Source organism: Vulpes vulpes, chromosome 15 (assembly GCF_048418805.1).
Source record: "Vulpes vulpes isolate BD-2025 chromosome 15, VulVul3, whole genome shotgun sequence".
In the NCBI taxonomy this organism is placed as follows: domain Eukaryota; kingdom Metazoa; phylum Chordata; class Mammalia; order Carnivora; family Canidae; genus Vulpes; species Vulpes vulpes.
In genome coordinates this window covers 77801925-77818981 of record NC_132794.1, presented here as the reverse complement: position 1 = coordinate 77818981, position 17057 = coordinate 77801925, and the positions used below count along the sequence as shown (strand labels likewise).

General features: G+C 35.1%; 1 protein-coding gene across 20 annotated transcripts in view; it reads right to left on the bottom strand.

The window, feature by feature from the left end:
- Positions 1-17057, bottom strand: part of MAPK8 (mitogen-activated protein kinase 8) — an 88794-nt gene that overhangs the window by 31004 nt on the left and 40733 nt on the right. For 13 of the 20 annotated variants that reach the window (XM_072739258.1, XM_072739250.1, XM_072739259.1 and 10 more), the window contains 4 exons: positions 11309-11479; positions 7232-7361; positions 1248-1306; positions 1020-1158 (listed from right to left, as the gene is read on the bottom strand). In XM_072739258.1, the coding sequence (XP_072595359.1) occupies positions 1020-1158; positions 1248-1306; positions 7232-7361; positions 11309-11430 (450 nt within the window). In that variant the 5' untranslated portion in view covers positions 11431-11479. Of the gene's footprint in view, positions 1-1019; positions 1159-1247; positions 1307-3804; positions 3839-7231; positions 7362-11308; positions 11480-17057 lie in introns of those variants that run through there. The other 7 variants (XM_072739266.1, XM_072739256.1, XM_072739267.1 and 4 more) reach the window with 3 other exon arrangements.

Below are 17057 nucleotides of genomic sequence, written 5' to 3'. Positions count from 1 at the left end.
AGACAATGTGATTTTATTTCTGGACTCTTAGTTCTATTCCATTGGTCTATGCCTCTGTTCTTAGAGTAATTCCACATAATTCTGATACTTCGATTTCATGAAAATAAAAAACTTTTGTACATCAAAAGATATCAAGAAAGTGAAAATATATAAAGTGGGAGAAAATATTTACAAATCACTTATCTGAAAAGGGTCTAGTAACTGGTATCCAGAGAAAGAACTTATAACTCAACAATGAAAAGACAAACAACCCCATTAGGACAATGGGCAAAGGGCTTGAACGGACACTTCTCTCAAGAAGATATACAAATGATCAACAGGCATATGAAAACATTCAAGATCTTTAGTCATTAGGGATATGCAAACCACACGGAGATACCACTTTGTACTCATTAGGATCGTTAAAATAAAAGTATTAACAAAGATGTGGCAAAATCAGAACCTTCACACGTTGCTGCTAGGAATGTAAAATGATATAGGCCACTGTTAAGAGTTTGGTAGTTCTTCTAAAAGTTAAATATACAATTACCATAGGACCCAATCCTAGGAAGATACCCAAAAGAATTGAAAATAGAAACTCAGACAAATACTTGTACATGACTGTTCACAGCAGCACTATTTGCAAACACTAAAAATTAGGAATGAACTATTGATACATGCAACTTGAATGCGATTGACAACACAATGCTAAGTTAAAAAAACTAAACACACAAGGGTACATTTATATGATTCCATTTATATGAAATATCCATAAGAGATAAATCCATAGACACAGAAAGCAGAGTGGTATGGCCAGGGGCTGGGGACAAAGAGAGATGGCGACTGACTGCTTAATGTGTATAAAGTTTTTTGGGGGCAATGAAAATATTTTGAAATTTTATATCGGTGGTGGTTGTACAATGTTGTGAATGTACAAATGTCAATTGAATTGAACCCTTTAAAAGATGGTTATTTTTATGTTAGGTGAATTCACCTCAATCATTAAAAAAAATATATGATGATAGTTTTTTTCTACTAACCCGATGAATAATTCCAGCAGAGTGAAGGTGCTTGATTCCACACAGCATCTGATAGAGAAGGTAGGACATTCTTTCATGATCTAGTTCCATCTGAATCACTTGGCAAAGATTTGCGTCCATGAGCTCCATGACTATGTAACTTCATGGATGAAAAAAGATGACAGCTAAAGTGTACAGCAATAATATAAGAATAATGTATCAACATAAAATTTTAATTATCACACTTACACATCTTGAAATTCTTCTAGGGATTTCTGTGGTGTGAAAACATTCAAAAGGCCAATTATCTGTGGCAAAAGCAAAGAGACAGAAAAATTAGACACCGCTGCTGCTAATACTTTCATTTAAGAACTGCAAATACATGGGTTAAAAAATTCTTCCATCAGTATAAGAATTTTAAAATCTTATGTTCTTAAACCCAAGTAATCCCTTTTATTTTACATATTAAAACTCTATGGCCAGGGATTCGGCCAGAGATTAGGATTAGGGAGGGAACCAAAGTACACAGGATCTTGTGTGTGTGTGTGTGTGTGTGTGTGTGTGTGTGTGTGTGTGTGAGAAAATACTCTGAATGATACTATAATGGAAGGTATTATGTCATTACACATTTGTCCAAACCCAAAGAATGTACAACACCAAGAGTGAACCCTAATGTAAACTATGGCCTTTGAGCAATAAGGATGTGTCAACTGATTATAGTAAATGTATCAGTCAGTGGGGGATACTGATAATGAGGGAGGCTATGCATGTATGGGGGCAGAGGGTATATGGAAGATCTCTGTATCTTCCTCATTTTTGCTGTAAACCTAAAAATGCTCTTTAAAAAGCCTTAAAAAAACGATCGAGAAGAGTTCCACATATCCATTCCATTTATAAATACTCAACATCAAGGACCTATATTATACAATCCTCTACATAACTTGTAAGCAATTTTTAAATACCTTACACCAGCTCTTATCTAACTTAATACCTGTACATAATCCCAGCCCTCCCTGCCACATCCTGTTTTTCATAATACTGAACTTTCCCAATTTTCCACATTTCCAGTCTATTCATTGGTTCATCCAGAGGCATGCCCTCTTTGCCACCATTTTGTCTTTAATCCTTTTCTTTTCTTTGCCTGTACCCTTTCCCTAGACAATACATGTTTTTTTTTCTCTAAACATCTGCATGTGGATAATTTCCAAATATACATTAAAAGTCCTTGCTTAGTTTATAAGTCTCAAATATATATTGCCAGTTCACATTAAAGTCTCACAAATAATATAAAATTGAACTCATTATCATTCCTACCCAAACCCTTTACTTTTCCAGAGTGCCTTACCTTTTACAATAGAAAGCTCAGTGATTTTTGACTCCTTTTTCAGTATTAGCACCATAAATAAATGTTGAAAAGAAAAACTATCCTATTCTACTGCCAGTTGAACTTCAACTTCCTCTCATTCCCTGTGCTACTAGATAGAGGATTCTAACATCTCATCTATACTGTTCATGCTATAATTATTTCTAACATTAAAGTTCCCTAACAATGGTTTTCTGAAAATCTAGCTACCACTTTACTGTCTAAAATATGGTAAAGACTTGATCATATTATCAACCTCTTCAAAAACTTAATGCCAGCAAAAAAATTCCAAAACTCCCTTGCAATACATTCAAAGCCTTCAAAGGACAGAACATCAACCCACTTCATCTCCTGCTAAGCTCTCTATTAAACTCGATATTTTAGCCATACTAAATAAGTTTGAACAATGTTATTTTTAAAAATTCTCAATATTTTAAAATATATTCTCCCTTATATTTACCTACTAAATTCAGTTAACTTTCAAAATTGATGTCTTTTGTAGAGTCTGATAACCTCTAGGCCTTGACAGGTTGCTGAATATTAACTTTACTTCATCCCCATGATATTTTATTTGTTACTATGCATTTAACATACTGTTGCATAGTCTCATTTTCACAAAAGCCTCACACCAGTAACACCAGGAATCCTGTCAGAAAGAATTATTCCCTTTTTCAGCCCTGGCACCATAGGGAGATACTTCACACACATTTTTAAAACATTTGTTGACAATTATATTTAGGAATGGGAAAGTTTTTCTAGACAAACTTCATGAGAGCAGAATCTAGGTCATTCATAATAAAGCATAAAGCTTTAAAAAAAAAGCATAAAGCTTTGCTTATAGAAGGTATTCAAATATGTGTTCAGTGAATAAACTGAGAAAAATAATATCCAGATCAGAAAAGGTCAAACAAATTTAAGATAAAGAAAGTGATCATTAGAATGCATCTAGTTGCTCTAAATGACTAATTTCTGGTTCCCAACTAGATGAACATCACATCTAGAGACTTGGAGAAATACTTAAAACTCTTCTTATCTGAGAAACCCTATAGAAGGTAAGTGCTAAAGATGAAAAGCATATAAAGACAAGAGATTAGTGGTTGCTTAGAGCCAAGGGGGAGGAGGGGTGGGAAATAGGAAAATGAGAACTAAACAATACAGAGATTCTGAGGTGATGAAAATGTTCTAGAAAATGTTCTAGTCACATACACCAGTGAGTACATTAAAAGCCACTGAATTGTCACACACTGAATGAATAAACTGTAAAATATCTGAATCATATCTCAATAAAGCAGTTATAAAATAAAAGATTAAGACAGCTGTCTTATCTTTCAAAAAGGAAAATAAAGGAAATTATATCAATCATAGACTGGACAGCAAAACAAAAGTCAAGAACTGATTAAGTGGGTGGTATGTAGTAAGTACTCTGAAAGAAGTAACACTTACTAGGAGCAGGTAAAAATTCACTGAGAAACTGTACTTCCTTCTGTGAATAAAACAACAACAAAGAATAGCAGCAGTAGATCAGAAATGTGACCAAATAAGTATATGAAGATTTCAAAAAGGCATTTTTGAAAATGTCTCAAGTCATAATATCCATGTGAATAAGATGAATTCAGGAGAGATGGGCAGAGATCATTTTTACAGTATACTCAAGGGTCACTAATGAACTAATCCAGCTATTATGAAGGTATCCTGAGCAAAACTGGGAAATGAAGCCAGCAAGTGAAAAGTCAGAACAAAGGAAAAAGCAATCCCCAATAGTCTGGGAAAAGGAACCAGATTTCACATCTGAAATTCTGGGGAGCGATAGAAAGTACTACACTTTATCTCCAAAATCAAAAGATTAAAAAGAAAGTAAAAGATGGAATGCACCTAGCTGGCTCAGTCAGTGCAGACTGTGACTCTTGATTTGGTGGTTGTAAATTTGAGCCCCAGGCTGGGTGTAGAGATTACTTAAAAACAAAATCTTTTTAAAAAGTGAAAGACGGGAAAGATGTGACCTATTAGCAGGCCTGTGACAAAGAATAACTTGGTATAAGACAATGTGAATCAAATGGTTATCTGATTTCTAAACAGGATTATAATAAGCCCATAGTTAAGAGGAGATGACATGCTTCAGTTCCTCTTGGAGGAGTCAAATATGAAGTACTGTGTCCTAGGTGACACATCAAAGTACATTCAGAGATACGTGACCAAGTTAAAAAACAAACTCAAAAGCATTTATGAAAATAGTAGGAAGTGCACAACAATATGAATTTATCTAGTATCACTGAAGTGTATGGCTAAGAGAGTGAGTTTTATGTGTATTTTACTACAATAAAAAAAGAAAAAAGTAGGAAAAAACAGAGATGTTTAGACCAATGAAGAGATGATCTGTGAAGAACATGAAACTGCTGAAAAGGCAAGACATAACAAAAACATCCATCCATTGGAGTGTAAAATTTCCTTTATCATTCCTGGTTTCCCTATACTGTTGACCCTTGAACACCATAGGTTCAAATTGTGTGGGTTTATTTATATATGGATTTTTTTTATATAAATACAGTACATTGTAAGAATTTTCCTTATGGGGATCCCTGGGTGGCGCAGCGGTTTGGCGCCTGCCTTTGGCCCAGGGCGCGATCCTGGAGACCCGGGATCGAATCCCACGTCGGGCTCCCGGTGCATGGAGCCTGCTTCTCCCTCTGCCTGTGTCTCTGCCTCTCTCTCTCTCTCTCTCTCTATCATAAATAAATAAAAATTTTAAAAAAAATTATATAAAAAAAAAAGAATTTTCCTTATGATTTTAGTAACATTTTGTTTTCTCTAACTTACTGTACTGTAAGAATATAATACATGTAACTTACAGAATATGTATTAATCGACTATGTTATCAGTAAGGCTTCTGGTCAACAGGAGGCTATCAGTCATTAAATTTGAGGTTGTCAAAAGTTATATGCATATTTCAGCTACACAGGCAGTCAACATCCCTAACTCTCACATTGTTCAAAGGTCAACTGTGTTTAGTTTTACATTCATTGTCTGAACAAATATGTTTTCAGCATCTACTCTAATATCAATACTCTTATAGGTGCCAAGGGTACTGTCTGCATGGATCTTGCCATCCCTACCAGAGGGTTAACTATGTTAAACAAGCTTCCCATGCCTTCCATTTAGTCAATGGAACCATCTTTTTTTTTTTTTTTTTTTTTTTTTTTTTACAGTCACACAGGTTCAGGAAGTAGGAGTCACTAGCTATGCCCCCACCACAAAACTAAGGCAGTATCACCACTATCATCACCATGAAATGGGCTACAAGGAGGGATGAGCAGCTCCATCTGAGGGCAGAAGGCCACCAGCAAAACCCTGACAAGCAACATGGCTGGTTCCCATCTAGAACAAGAATGGCTGACACAACTTCCCTGTCACAGACTTTAATCTGTATCTCTTCTTAAATGCTGTTCTTTCTCTCTGGGAGGCCCTTTTCCTTCAACAATTCAATTTTTACCCCATTTTTAAGAATTATAGTCTATAGCCACCTTTTCCTAAAAGCCTTCCCATTTTATGAAAGCTCATGCAATCCTCTCTCTCCTGAAATCTGAGGACTTACTTTTTATACACCACAAGTTGACAATCAAACTTCTACTGCTTTGTCATATTTGATATTTCACTATGTATTTGTCTTAAAAATAACATGTATGTTCCCCCAAATAAGGAGCCTCACAATTAACTTCCATGAATTTTTCCCCTCAGTGACTAATCTAGTAACTCTAGCACACACAGGCTTGCATAGTTAGCTCTCAAAATGTGGTAAACTGTGTTATCTGCAATTAGAAGCACTGAGCTTGTATTTTATAGGTTCCTTTGGACAAACACAAGACATCTCCAGTCAGATGCTTTCAGTTTAGTACTTCATAAAACCGTCCCCTTTTCAATTCACTTCTAGTTTTTTCCTCTCAGCTGAGAGAAATCATTCCATGAAAATAATCACAAAAATATGCTTAAAATAAGTTTTAAAAAGTTTATTTCTCCTCAAAATGAGTGAAAGTTATATGTTTAAGTTGTTATAACCATCAGGAAAAAGAATTAGGAATGTTTTCTAATTTCATTTAAATATTTTTTGAAGTTTTTGCTAAACTGCTTTATAAAATCACTATCTTCGGGATCCCTGGGGGGCACAGTGGTTTAGCGCCTGCCTTTGGCCCAGGGCGCGATCCTGGAGACCCGGGATCGAATCCCACGTGGGGCTCCCGGTGCATGGAGCCTGCTTCTCCCTCTGCCTATGTCTCTGCCTCTCTCTCTCTCTCTCTCTCTCTGTGACTATCATAAATAAATGAAAATTTAAAAAATAAATAAATAAATAAATAAATAAATAAATAAATAAATAAATAAATAAAATTACTATCTTCAACCTAAATTGACCAGTTGAGTATAAGCATCACTTAAAAATGTGGGAGTGGAGTAGGGAGAAATGATTTGAATTTTATATCAAATATTATTAAATAAAATTCCAGTGTCAAAGTAAATGAAAACAATTTCATCTCTGTGCTAAGGCTACAGTTTTCTAAAATGTCAGCCTGACAGAAAACAAAAAGCAGAAGACGAGATCAAGCCTAAATAAAGTTCTTCGAAAACACCTACCTCTTTTAAAACTCCTTTTGCAAATTAAATATCAGAAAATTTGTATACAATCTAAATTTCAGAAGCTGTTTTTCTTTTGATGTAACTCAATAAAGTTGAGAAAAAATTTACCCTATAGCTATATATCCCAATAATGTTCCAATCTAGAATAATTTATAGCATCTCAATATTTTTGAAGTATTTGCTATGTATTCCTGAACAAATCCTGATATAATCTATACCTAAAACATTTTCTAAAACATCCACTTACATTTTTGTGATTAACACATTTCATAAGAACTAGCTCTCTGTAAGCCCGTTTAGCATGAGTCTGATTCTGAAATGGCCGGCTTAGCTTCTTGATTGCAACATTTCTTTCAAGAATGGCATCATAAGCTGCACTGTAACAAGAAATTCAAAAACAAACAAAAATTTTAAATCTGCAAAACTGAATTTATGAAACATTCATGCAGATTCCTTAACTTTCTCCAAAGATAGAATGCAACTGTGTCAATTTCCAGTCTTTGATATTCAACATGTTTCTTGAACACCTATTATAGCATATTCTAACACTGTATAGAATATTCTAACATGTATAGCATTAACTGTTTCTTAAAATGCTATTATATGCAAAGAAACAATGGATTGTGAAGACAGAGACTGCTTGTTTGTTGGGTGTCCTCCAAATTCCACCTAGCATACAATTAGCACTCAATGCACAAATGTTTAATGAGTATTCAGGTCTAATAGATAGCTTTAAGCCTATCCTAAAGAATCCTAAAGAATACATGTGGTCATAAATTCTACCCAAGATACTTTCTGAAGAATTCTACATAAGCAGATCATTTCCATCTTCCTTGGGCACAACAAAATGAATACAGAGAGAGGAAAGAATACATATATAAGAATACATATATGCATATATAAAGGTATGCAAAAGATTATTTTACAATATAAAAGTATTTAAACTTTGTTTTGGGAGGAATTAAAAAATCAAGTTTACAAATATAAATGCTAGACTTCAGGACATTACAAGCTGCTTCATTGCTGTTAATGAAACATCTATAATTCTTTGACATATAACATCATCCTCATCCTCCTCTTCATCCAACATCATTACTCTTCATATCTTCTACCATATCCCACTAACAAAACACCATGTTTTGTAAATGAAAGATCAGAGAAAGTAAAGCACAAATAAATAAAGTATCTTAAAATTGTAGAATATTATGACTGAAAGACACTACAAATCATTGAAGTCACTAATTAACTGCCTAAATTAATTACCTGATTGATTTGCCTAAAGTGAGTCAGAAAGTTAAAAACAAAGCTGTGACCAAAAGACTGACGTGAGGTTATCGCTTTTCATACTGAACTACCTAACATACTATAAGACTTCTGTTTATATATTTGGAAAGTTTGATACATTGCTGATTAAAACTATTCTCTAACTGAAAACTTGAGTTTGTTCTCTAGCTATCTCACTATTTCAAATGTAGTGAAGAAATATGTATTAAGAAATTGGTACTCTGCCATAAAGGAACACATCTATGCATAATATATATGCCATAACTATTTCCTATATATGTATGTGTGTGTGTGTGTGTGTATACACACACACACACACAGATAGTAAAAAAGACATAAATATAACTCTGAGTTAGAAAATGTCGTATTTACAGATATGTTCTCCTCAATTAAAAAAAAAACTTTAGGAGTCATAAAAAATAGAAGTTTTGACTGTTTCAGATCAAGTATGTTTTATTTTTAAGCATTAAATTCATTTTATCTGTTAAACCAAAGTAGTATTGCAAACTCTAAAGGTTCAACAGTATCTGAGAAGGCTGCACTTTGTATCCAAGGAAGTTAGATTTCTAACTGTTGATACTTAAATGTGCACAAATTAGAGACCCCAAACCAGACCTCTATGAATCTTACTATCACTGGGGTCCAAATTAATGCATTTAAAAAACAATTAAGTTATTTAGTTGATTCTGATGGTAAGTAACACAGAGTAGGTTTTTTTATTTATTTTTTTAATTATTTATTTTAGAGAAAGACAAAGAGAGTGTGCAAACATGCACAGGAAAGGGACAAAGGGAGAGAGAAACTTAAAAGCCGACTCCATGCTGAGGGCGGAGCCTGATACAGGGGTCAATCTCACGACCTGGAGATCATGACCTGAGCTGAAACCAAGAGTCAGAGGTTTAACCAACTGTGCCACCCCAGGCACTCCCAGAAAAAAAAACAAACAAACATTTTTTTAAATTTAAATTTATTTTTTTAAATTATTTGAGAGAGAACATAAAAGAGTGTATGCGTGTACACACACACAGACGGGGGTCGGGGGGCAGAGGGAGAGAGAGAAGCAGACTCCTCACTGAGCAGGGCTCAATCCCAGGACTCTGAGAGCATGATCTGAGCTGAAGCAGACACTTAACCAACGGAGACACTCAGGCGCCCCACAAAAAACATTTTTAAACACTATTAAGAAGTTTATAAATACTATATTCCTTACAACAACCATGTAAATTAGGTGAGAAAACTGGCTTAGAAGTATTAACTTGCCATGAGTCACAAAGTTAATACATTATGAAACTAGAATCTGAACCAAGAGCTGACTTTCAGAATCCTTCCTGTATTGACTGTACCACATTATTTTCTTTAAATTTAATTTGTGGTTGGTTAAATGTGCTTAGTTAAAATGACAACCAGCCAGCTAATACTTTATAAAATTACCCAAATTCTTTAATTTCTGGTATTATAAATTACTTCAAGAGAACAGAAAGAGACTAAATGCTACTGTTTCCATTACAGAAATCTGTTAGATTTTAGTATTTTACCATAATTGGTAATTTTTTTTAAAGTAGGCTACATACCCAGTGTGGAGTCCAACACAGGACTCAAAACTCAGGATCCTGAGCTCAAGACCTGAACTGAGATCAAGAGTTGGACGCTTAACTGTCTGAGTCACTCAGGTACCCCAAATGCTGAATTTTTAAAAAATTAATATATTATCACAGGTAAAGTCTCCTCCCTATCTCTATTTTCAGAGGTAAGCATTATTCTGAGTTTGCTGTTTATTAATGGTTTTTATACTTTCCTACATATGTATGCATCAATAAGCATATGGTCTTATTTTGCATATTTTAATCTCTATATAAATGGTACAATAATGTATATATATTTTGCATCTTCCTTTTAAACTCAATACTGTATTTCTAAGATTGTTCTTGTTGAAACATCGCTCCAGTTCATTCTAAACGTTGTATAGTACTTCACTACATGAATATATCACATTGTTTTATTCTCATGGACAGACTTGCTGGTATTACCAATTTTTACTACTATAAATGGTATTGCAAAGAATACTCCTATGTTTGTTTCTATGTACATGTGCAAGAGTTATTCTAAACCTGAGAGACCTGCAGGGTCATAAATACTTATGATTTTTAAAAAATAATTCTGAAATAAATTTGGTTCAAGAAGAGGTAATAAAGATATAATTATGTTTGAGTGAGGCTTAGAATTCCTCAAAACACTAGCTTATTATGCTTATTGAGTGATCTAAAAATCATTAGCAGAACTGTCCAAAAAGTGTTCTACCCTTATATTTTATAAAGAATTATGTTGGGGCACTTGGGTGGCTCAGTCAGTCGAGCATCCAACTCTTGGCTTCAGCTCGGGTCATGATCTCAGGGTGCATTAAGCTCCACACTCAGCAGGGAGTTTGCTTGAGATTCTCTCCCTCTGCCTCTTCCCCTGCACGTGTGCTTTCTCTCTCTCAAATAAATAAATCTAAAAAAAATTATGTTGCTCTATATATAAAGCCTGGGCGTTTTGTAGAAATTAGCCAGTAAATAAATTTCAAAGACACATATGAATTCTGAAACACATACATGAGGTATCAGCTCACTTCATCCCCCAGTACAAAATAAGATTTCTGAAATTCCAGAGTTTCATTATAATGTGAAAGTAATGATTAAGAGAAGCTTCTTATTAAACAACTAGCTATGGGAATAGATGTATACATGGAATTAACAAGCATGCCACTTATCCTTTCCTGATATAGATATCTGTCTTTACATGGCTTATGACCAAGTATTTAATCATAATTTATACTTAAAGATGGCAGTGCTGATTTATAAAGTTGTGTTTAATGAATAATAAAGACCATCAACCCCAGAACAAAACAATTTACTATGTTATAGCTTTAATTTAAACTTTATTAAGTTTTATCTTAATTTTTTTGATGCAAGTTAAATATTTACTCAGATAAATATATTTTAAGAGGAGAAAAGATGGCAGTTAATGATTCTTTGCCTAATTTTTGGAAGTAAAAACTTACCATACTATTCCTTGAGCTCCTGAGCCTATAGGTTTTAAATTCTGATATCGTTTCAAGACTGTAAATGTGGAATCTCCAATCTCTACACTATAAAAATTGCTGTCACGCTTGCTTCTGCTCATGATGGCAAACAATTAATTTAATGGCTTCATCCAAATATTCACCAAGAAGCTGCAAAATGGAACAAAATGTGATGTTAACAAAATGAATTTGTTTAATCTTAAAATTCAAGTCCTTACTCTGTTCACTAATAGTAACACAGATTTCTATACCATGTTAAAGGAGCTGCTTCATTAAAACACAATTAGAAAGAAAAAAATACCGGAGGTTGGTTAGCATCTGCTATACTTAAGGAGATGATTGAGAGTTAAAAACAGAACAAAATTTTTACAAAGGCTAAGTTTCTCCGTTACAAGTCACTAGTGTCTTAACTTACTGGAAAATTATAAAACAAACAAAAAAAAAGCAAATAATTATAACTAAACATGCCTTTAAGGTCACTTCCATAGTTTAAAATTTAAAACCAGTCCTTTTTATGTATTTATTATAAAATACTAAAACCTTAATTTTTGTGAGAAATCAATAAACTTTTATTCAAAACTCATTCACAATCTCATTTAGCATGGCATGGAAGAAATCAACTGGCAGGCTAGTAAGCCTAGTTAGCATGTGTCACCCCTACCTAACAAACACAGAGCAGATCTCTGTTATGCTATCACCATAACAGAGCTCCTGACCCCCACCAGCAACATCCAGGTATAATGCAGATGTTGAGGTTATGATGGTTGAAAGGATGAAAAGCAGGGTAGAAAATATAAGATAAAGAAATATATAAAATAAAGTTAAAAATAAGAAAATATATAGAAAAAAGCATTTAGCATATTAGGATGTGAAATAAAACAATACTGTTCTGAATTGTGTGGGGCCTCAAAAGCATAATCTAAGTTCTGGCCACAGCTCTTTACCACATGCTGATTATAAGCCAAGGAAGTCTTTTTCCACCTATTGGAGTTGTATTTATCGACAAACCTATTACCCATTCTTACTAGACGAAAGTGGTCTATTCCAAAATGCAAACAAGACAGCTCCAAACCACTCCCCACATCCCACAATGAACCAAGAAACCAGTGAGGTCTAAGAATTACTGTCCATGTGCATGTATGTATAAGACATGCATTTTAAGACAATGCTAACAAAAACAAAAACAAAATTCTGGTAACACTTAGAATGCAAAGAAATCAATTTAACAAATACTAAGTGCCTAACCTGTTTCAGGCACTATGTTGGGCCCTAGGGCCAGATTATGTAGAAGCTCATGAACTGGATTCTAACAGTTGAATTCTTAGAGTAGGATGGAAGGCACTGGAAAGTGGAAAGCAAGAAGTCCCTGACCAGTTCCCTGGATGCTACTTGGAGAGACTACATTACAAGAGGAGGGGGAACAAGAATTAGAAAACTAGTAAGCTATTGTACTAATCCAGATAAGAGACAAAATAAAAAATAATGAATTCTTAGATACGATGGTATTAAATAGAAACTAAACAAAAAAGTCCAAATACTGTAATCTTTAAAAATCTAGATAAGTAAATTGAAAGCAACTGAGAAGTCAGATAATTTGGATACAGTAGAGCAGGACCAGAGAAACATTTCCAAAATCAGTAACTAAACCAGTTATGTATTACTCCAAAAAGAAGTGTCTGAAATGACAAATGTCATTAATTCCACCTAAGCAGACAGACCAGAGGCTTAAAGAAAAAAGTCTGAAAAAAAAAAAAAAAAGTCTGGTAACGATTTAAACACTTAAGATATGCTAGTAGACAAATACAAGTACTGGTTACCCAGACCAATTTCCTAAAGTAACCTGAATTCCCTCTTGTCTACCAGAGGAGGAAAAGAAGGAGAAAGAGAAGTGAAAGGAGGAAGAGAAGTGGTGTTGGGTGCCAGGTCCCTCATCAAATATTCTACAGACTTATCCTGGAAACAGGGTCTGTCTAGGGCCCAGAGACTGTAATAATGGTCTCTGGTAATATGCACATATGGTCAGAGGGGTAGCACAGAGCCTCCAAATAGTAAGGAAAGGCTTCTCTCTGTTCCCAGAACAGAATGGCCCGGGATCAGGAGTGCCCAAGGTACACACACAGAAGTCTACATTAAGCTGTGGCAGCAGCTGAGTGATGATAGCTAATACAGCTCCCCAGGCAAAAAGCAGGTATGGCAGGTAAAGTACCAGAGCTAAGTAGGTAGGCCCAGACAGTGATACCCTCCACAAAAGCCACAGCTGCCACTCCCACAAACAGGAAATAGAAAACTCTACTCACTCTCAGTTGACAATATTGGCATACCTGAATCAAACTCTATGCTGGGTACAATAAACACAACAGTTATCAGCATCTATCTGCCCCTTAAGAGAGCTTGTAGTTAAGACAGATAAAGAGACCTTATGTTGCTTAGTATCTGCCTGTGTATCAATATGGCTGTCATAAGAGCAGTGAAGAGATAGGGCAGGATGCTAAAAGAGACAAGACTATGCTAGTCTGGGCTCAGGAAAAAATTCCCTTGATGCTGTGATGTTTGAGCAAGATCTAAACACTGCATATGAGTTAATCAGGCATGAAGAGAAGGAAGCTTTCTAGGCAGAACAAATATTACATGCAAAGTAAATTCACCAACTTTAACTGTCCAATTTGATCAGTTTGATGAAAGTACACAATCCTATAACCAGGACCAAAACCATGGTGTAGATTATTCCATTACCACAAAATGTGTATGGGTCAAACCCTGCCCTCTACTTCCCACCCACCCCTAGCAACCAATGAACTGCTTAGCTGTATCTTTCCTAGAAATTCATATAAATGAAATCACAGCATTATGTAATTTGTATGTCTGGCTTATTTCATTTGCCCTAATGCTGCCTTTTTTTTTTTTTTTAAGATTTTAAGTTTTAAAATAATATTCTACAATGTGGGGCTCAGACTCACAACCCCAAGATCAGGAGTTATCTGTTCCACAGAATGAGCCAGCCAGGTGCCACTGCCCTAATGCATTTAAGATTGATCTGTGCTGCATCCCTTTGTACTACCAAATGGTATTCTATCGTGTGGATGTACCATTTGGACATTTGGACTGTTGTCAGTCTGGAAGTGTATTATAAATGACACTAGTATAAACATTCACACTTTCTGCCCCCAATACATCTTTGGTAAATACTTAGGAGGGGGATGCTGAGTCCTATGCTTACTTTTGTAAGAAACAGCCAAACTGTTTTCCAAAGTGGCCATACCTTTTTAATTCCTGGCAGCGAAGTAAGAGAGTACTACTTGCTCCACATTCTTGTGACTGCCATTTAATTTTATGTATACTAGTGGTTTACATCTGCATCTCCTAATAATTATTAATGATGCTGAGCATTTTTTCATGGACTTATATGCTACATTTTTTGATGAAGTAGCTAATTAACACTTGTGCCCATTTAAAAATATGATTTTTAAGTACTTATTTACATATTCTGGATATATATTCTTTATCAGATGTTAAGCAAGTATTTTTTCAAGTCTGTGGCTTGCTTTTTCATTTCCATTTTCTTAAGTGTCTTTTTTTTAAAAAAATGTTTTACTTTGAAATAATTTTAGAATCACAGAGAAGTTACAAAAATAATACGGAGATCCTGGCTATCCTTTACCCAGCTTCACTCAAATGAGAGCATCTGACATAACCACAGCACAATTATCAAAATGAGAAAGTTGACATTGGTACATACACTACTGTTAACAAGGAAACTGACATTGGTACAATACGATTAAACAAACTATAGACATTATTCAGATTTTACCAGTTTTAAATGTACTTTGTGTATAGTTCTCTGTAAATTTATCACATACATCTATTAGTGTAAACTCTATCACAATCAGAAGTGTTTCATCTCACCAAAGAAAATCCTTCATGCTATCTGTTTATATAATCACACTCTCTTGCCAACCTTACCCCTGACAGCTATGATTCCACTACTATAAATTTTTTTCATTTAAGTAAAATATTATGTAAGTGATATCACATAATGCGTAATCTTTTATAGTTTCCAATATACAAGCCTTGCAAAATTTTGTTCAACTTTTTCTTAGGTATTAATATTCTGGGTGCTGTTGTAAATGTTTTAACGTTAATTTATTTTTAAATTTTCAGTTGTTCATTGCTAAAATATAGAAATACAATTAAATTTTTTATATAATAGTTTTGTACTAAGCTCATTTATTAGTCTTAGGAGCCTTTTTTGTGGATTCTTCGAGATTTTCCACGTATACAGTTTCATTTCTTCGTCTCCAATTTGAATGCCTCTGAATTCCTTTTCTTGCCCCTATTCACTACAAGTTCCATACAATCCTGAATAGAAGTGGTAAGAGTAAACATCATTCCCTTGGTCCGTGATCTAAGGGGAAGCCATTCAGAGAAGAAATAGCCAGACACAGATAGAAAATGAAGAGAACACATTGAAGAAGCCAAAGGGTTTTAAAAAACTGGTGAGTGAATGCTTCAGAAATATCAAAGAAACCACTCAAGTAGTAATGGGGGGGTAGAAGCTAGATTGGAATGAGCTGAGGTGTAAGTAGGATATGATTTTAGAAATAGGTTAAGTAGATGTCAGTACTTCTTAAGAGAAATTTAGCAAAGAAGGGAGGAAATTGATGGAGAAAAATGGTAAAGGCAGGATAGATTATATATAACATATAACATGGTACAGTATATATAACACAAAAACAACATGAACATTTTTTAAAGATTTTATTTATTTATTCATGAGAGACACACACACACACAGAGGCAGAGACACAGGCAGAGGGTGAAACAGGCTCCCTGCAGGGAAGCCCAATGCGGAACTTGATCCCAGGACACCAGGATCATGCAGCCCTGGGCTGAAAGCAGACGCTCAACTGCTGAGCCACCCAGGCATCCCATGAACCTATTGACCTACTAACAGAAAGGATACAATATAAAGAAGAAGGGTGAGAACAGGGGAATGAAAAAGAAAAATGAAGTTTCAGATGGCACCGTATTTTTTTTTGATTGGTGTTCAATTTGCCAACATACAGAATAACACCCAGTGCTCATCCCATCAAGTGCCCCCCTCAGGGTCCGTCACCCAGTCATCCCCCCATCCCCCGCCCACCTCCCTTTCCACCACCCCTAGCTCGTTTCCCAGAGTTAGGAGTCTCTCATATTCTGTCTCCTTTTCTGGTATTTCCCACTCATTTTTTTCTCCTTTCCCCTTTACTCCCTTTCACTATTTTTTATATTCCCCAAATGAATGAGACCATATAATGTTTGTCCTTCTCCAATTGACTTATTTCACTCAGCATAATACCCTCCAGCTCTATCCACTTCGAAGCAAATGGTGGCTATTTGTCGTTTCTAATGGCTGAGTAATATTCCATTGTATACATAGACCACATCTTCTTTATCCATTCAGCTTTCGATGGACACCGAGGCTCCTTCCACAGTTTGGTTACTGAGGACATTGCTGCTAGAAACATCGGGGTGCAGGTGTCCCGACGTTTCATTGCATCTGTATCTTTGGGGTAAATCCCCAGCAGTACAATTGCTGGGTCGTAGGGCAGGTCTATTTTTAACTCTTTGAGGAACCTCCACACAGTTTTCCAGAGTGGCTGCACCAGTTCACATTCCCACCAACAGTGCAGGAGGGTTCCCCTTTCTCCACATCCTCTCCAACATTTGTTGTTTCCTGCCTTGTTAATTT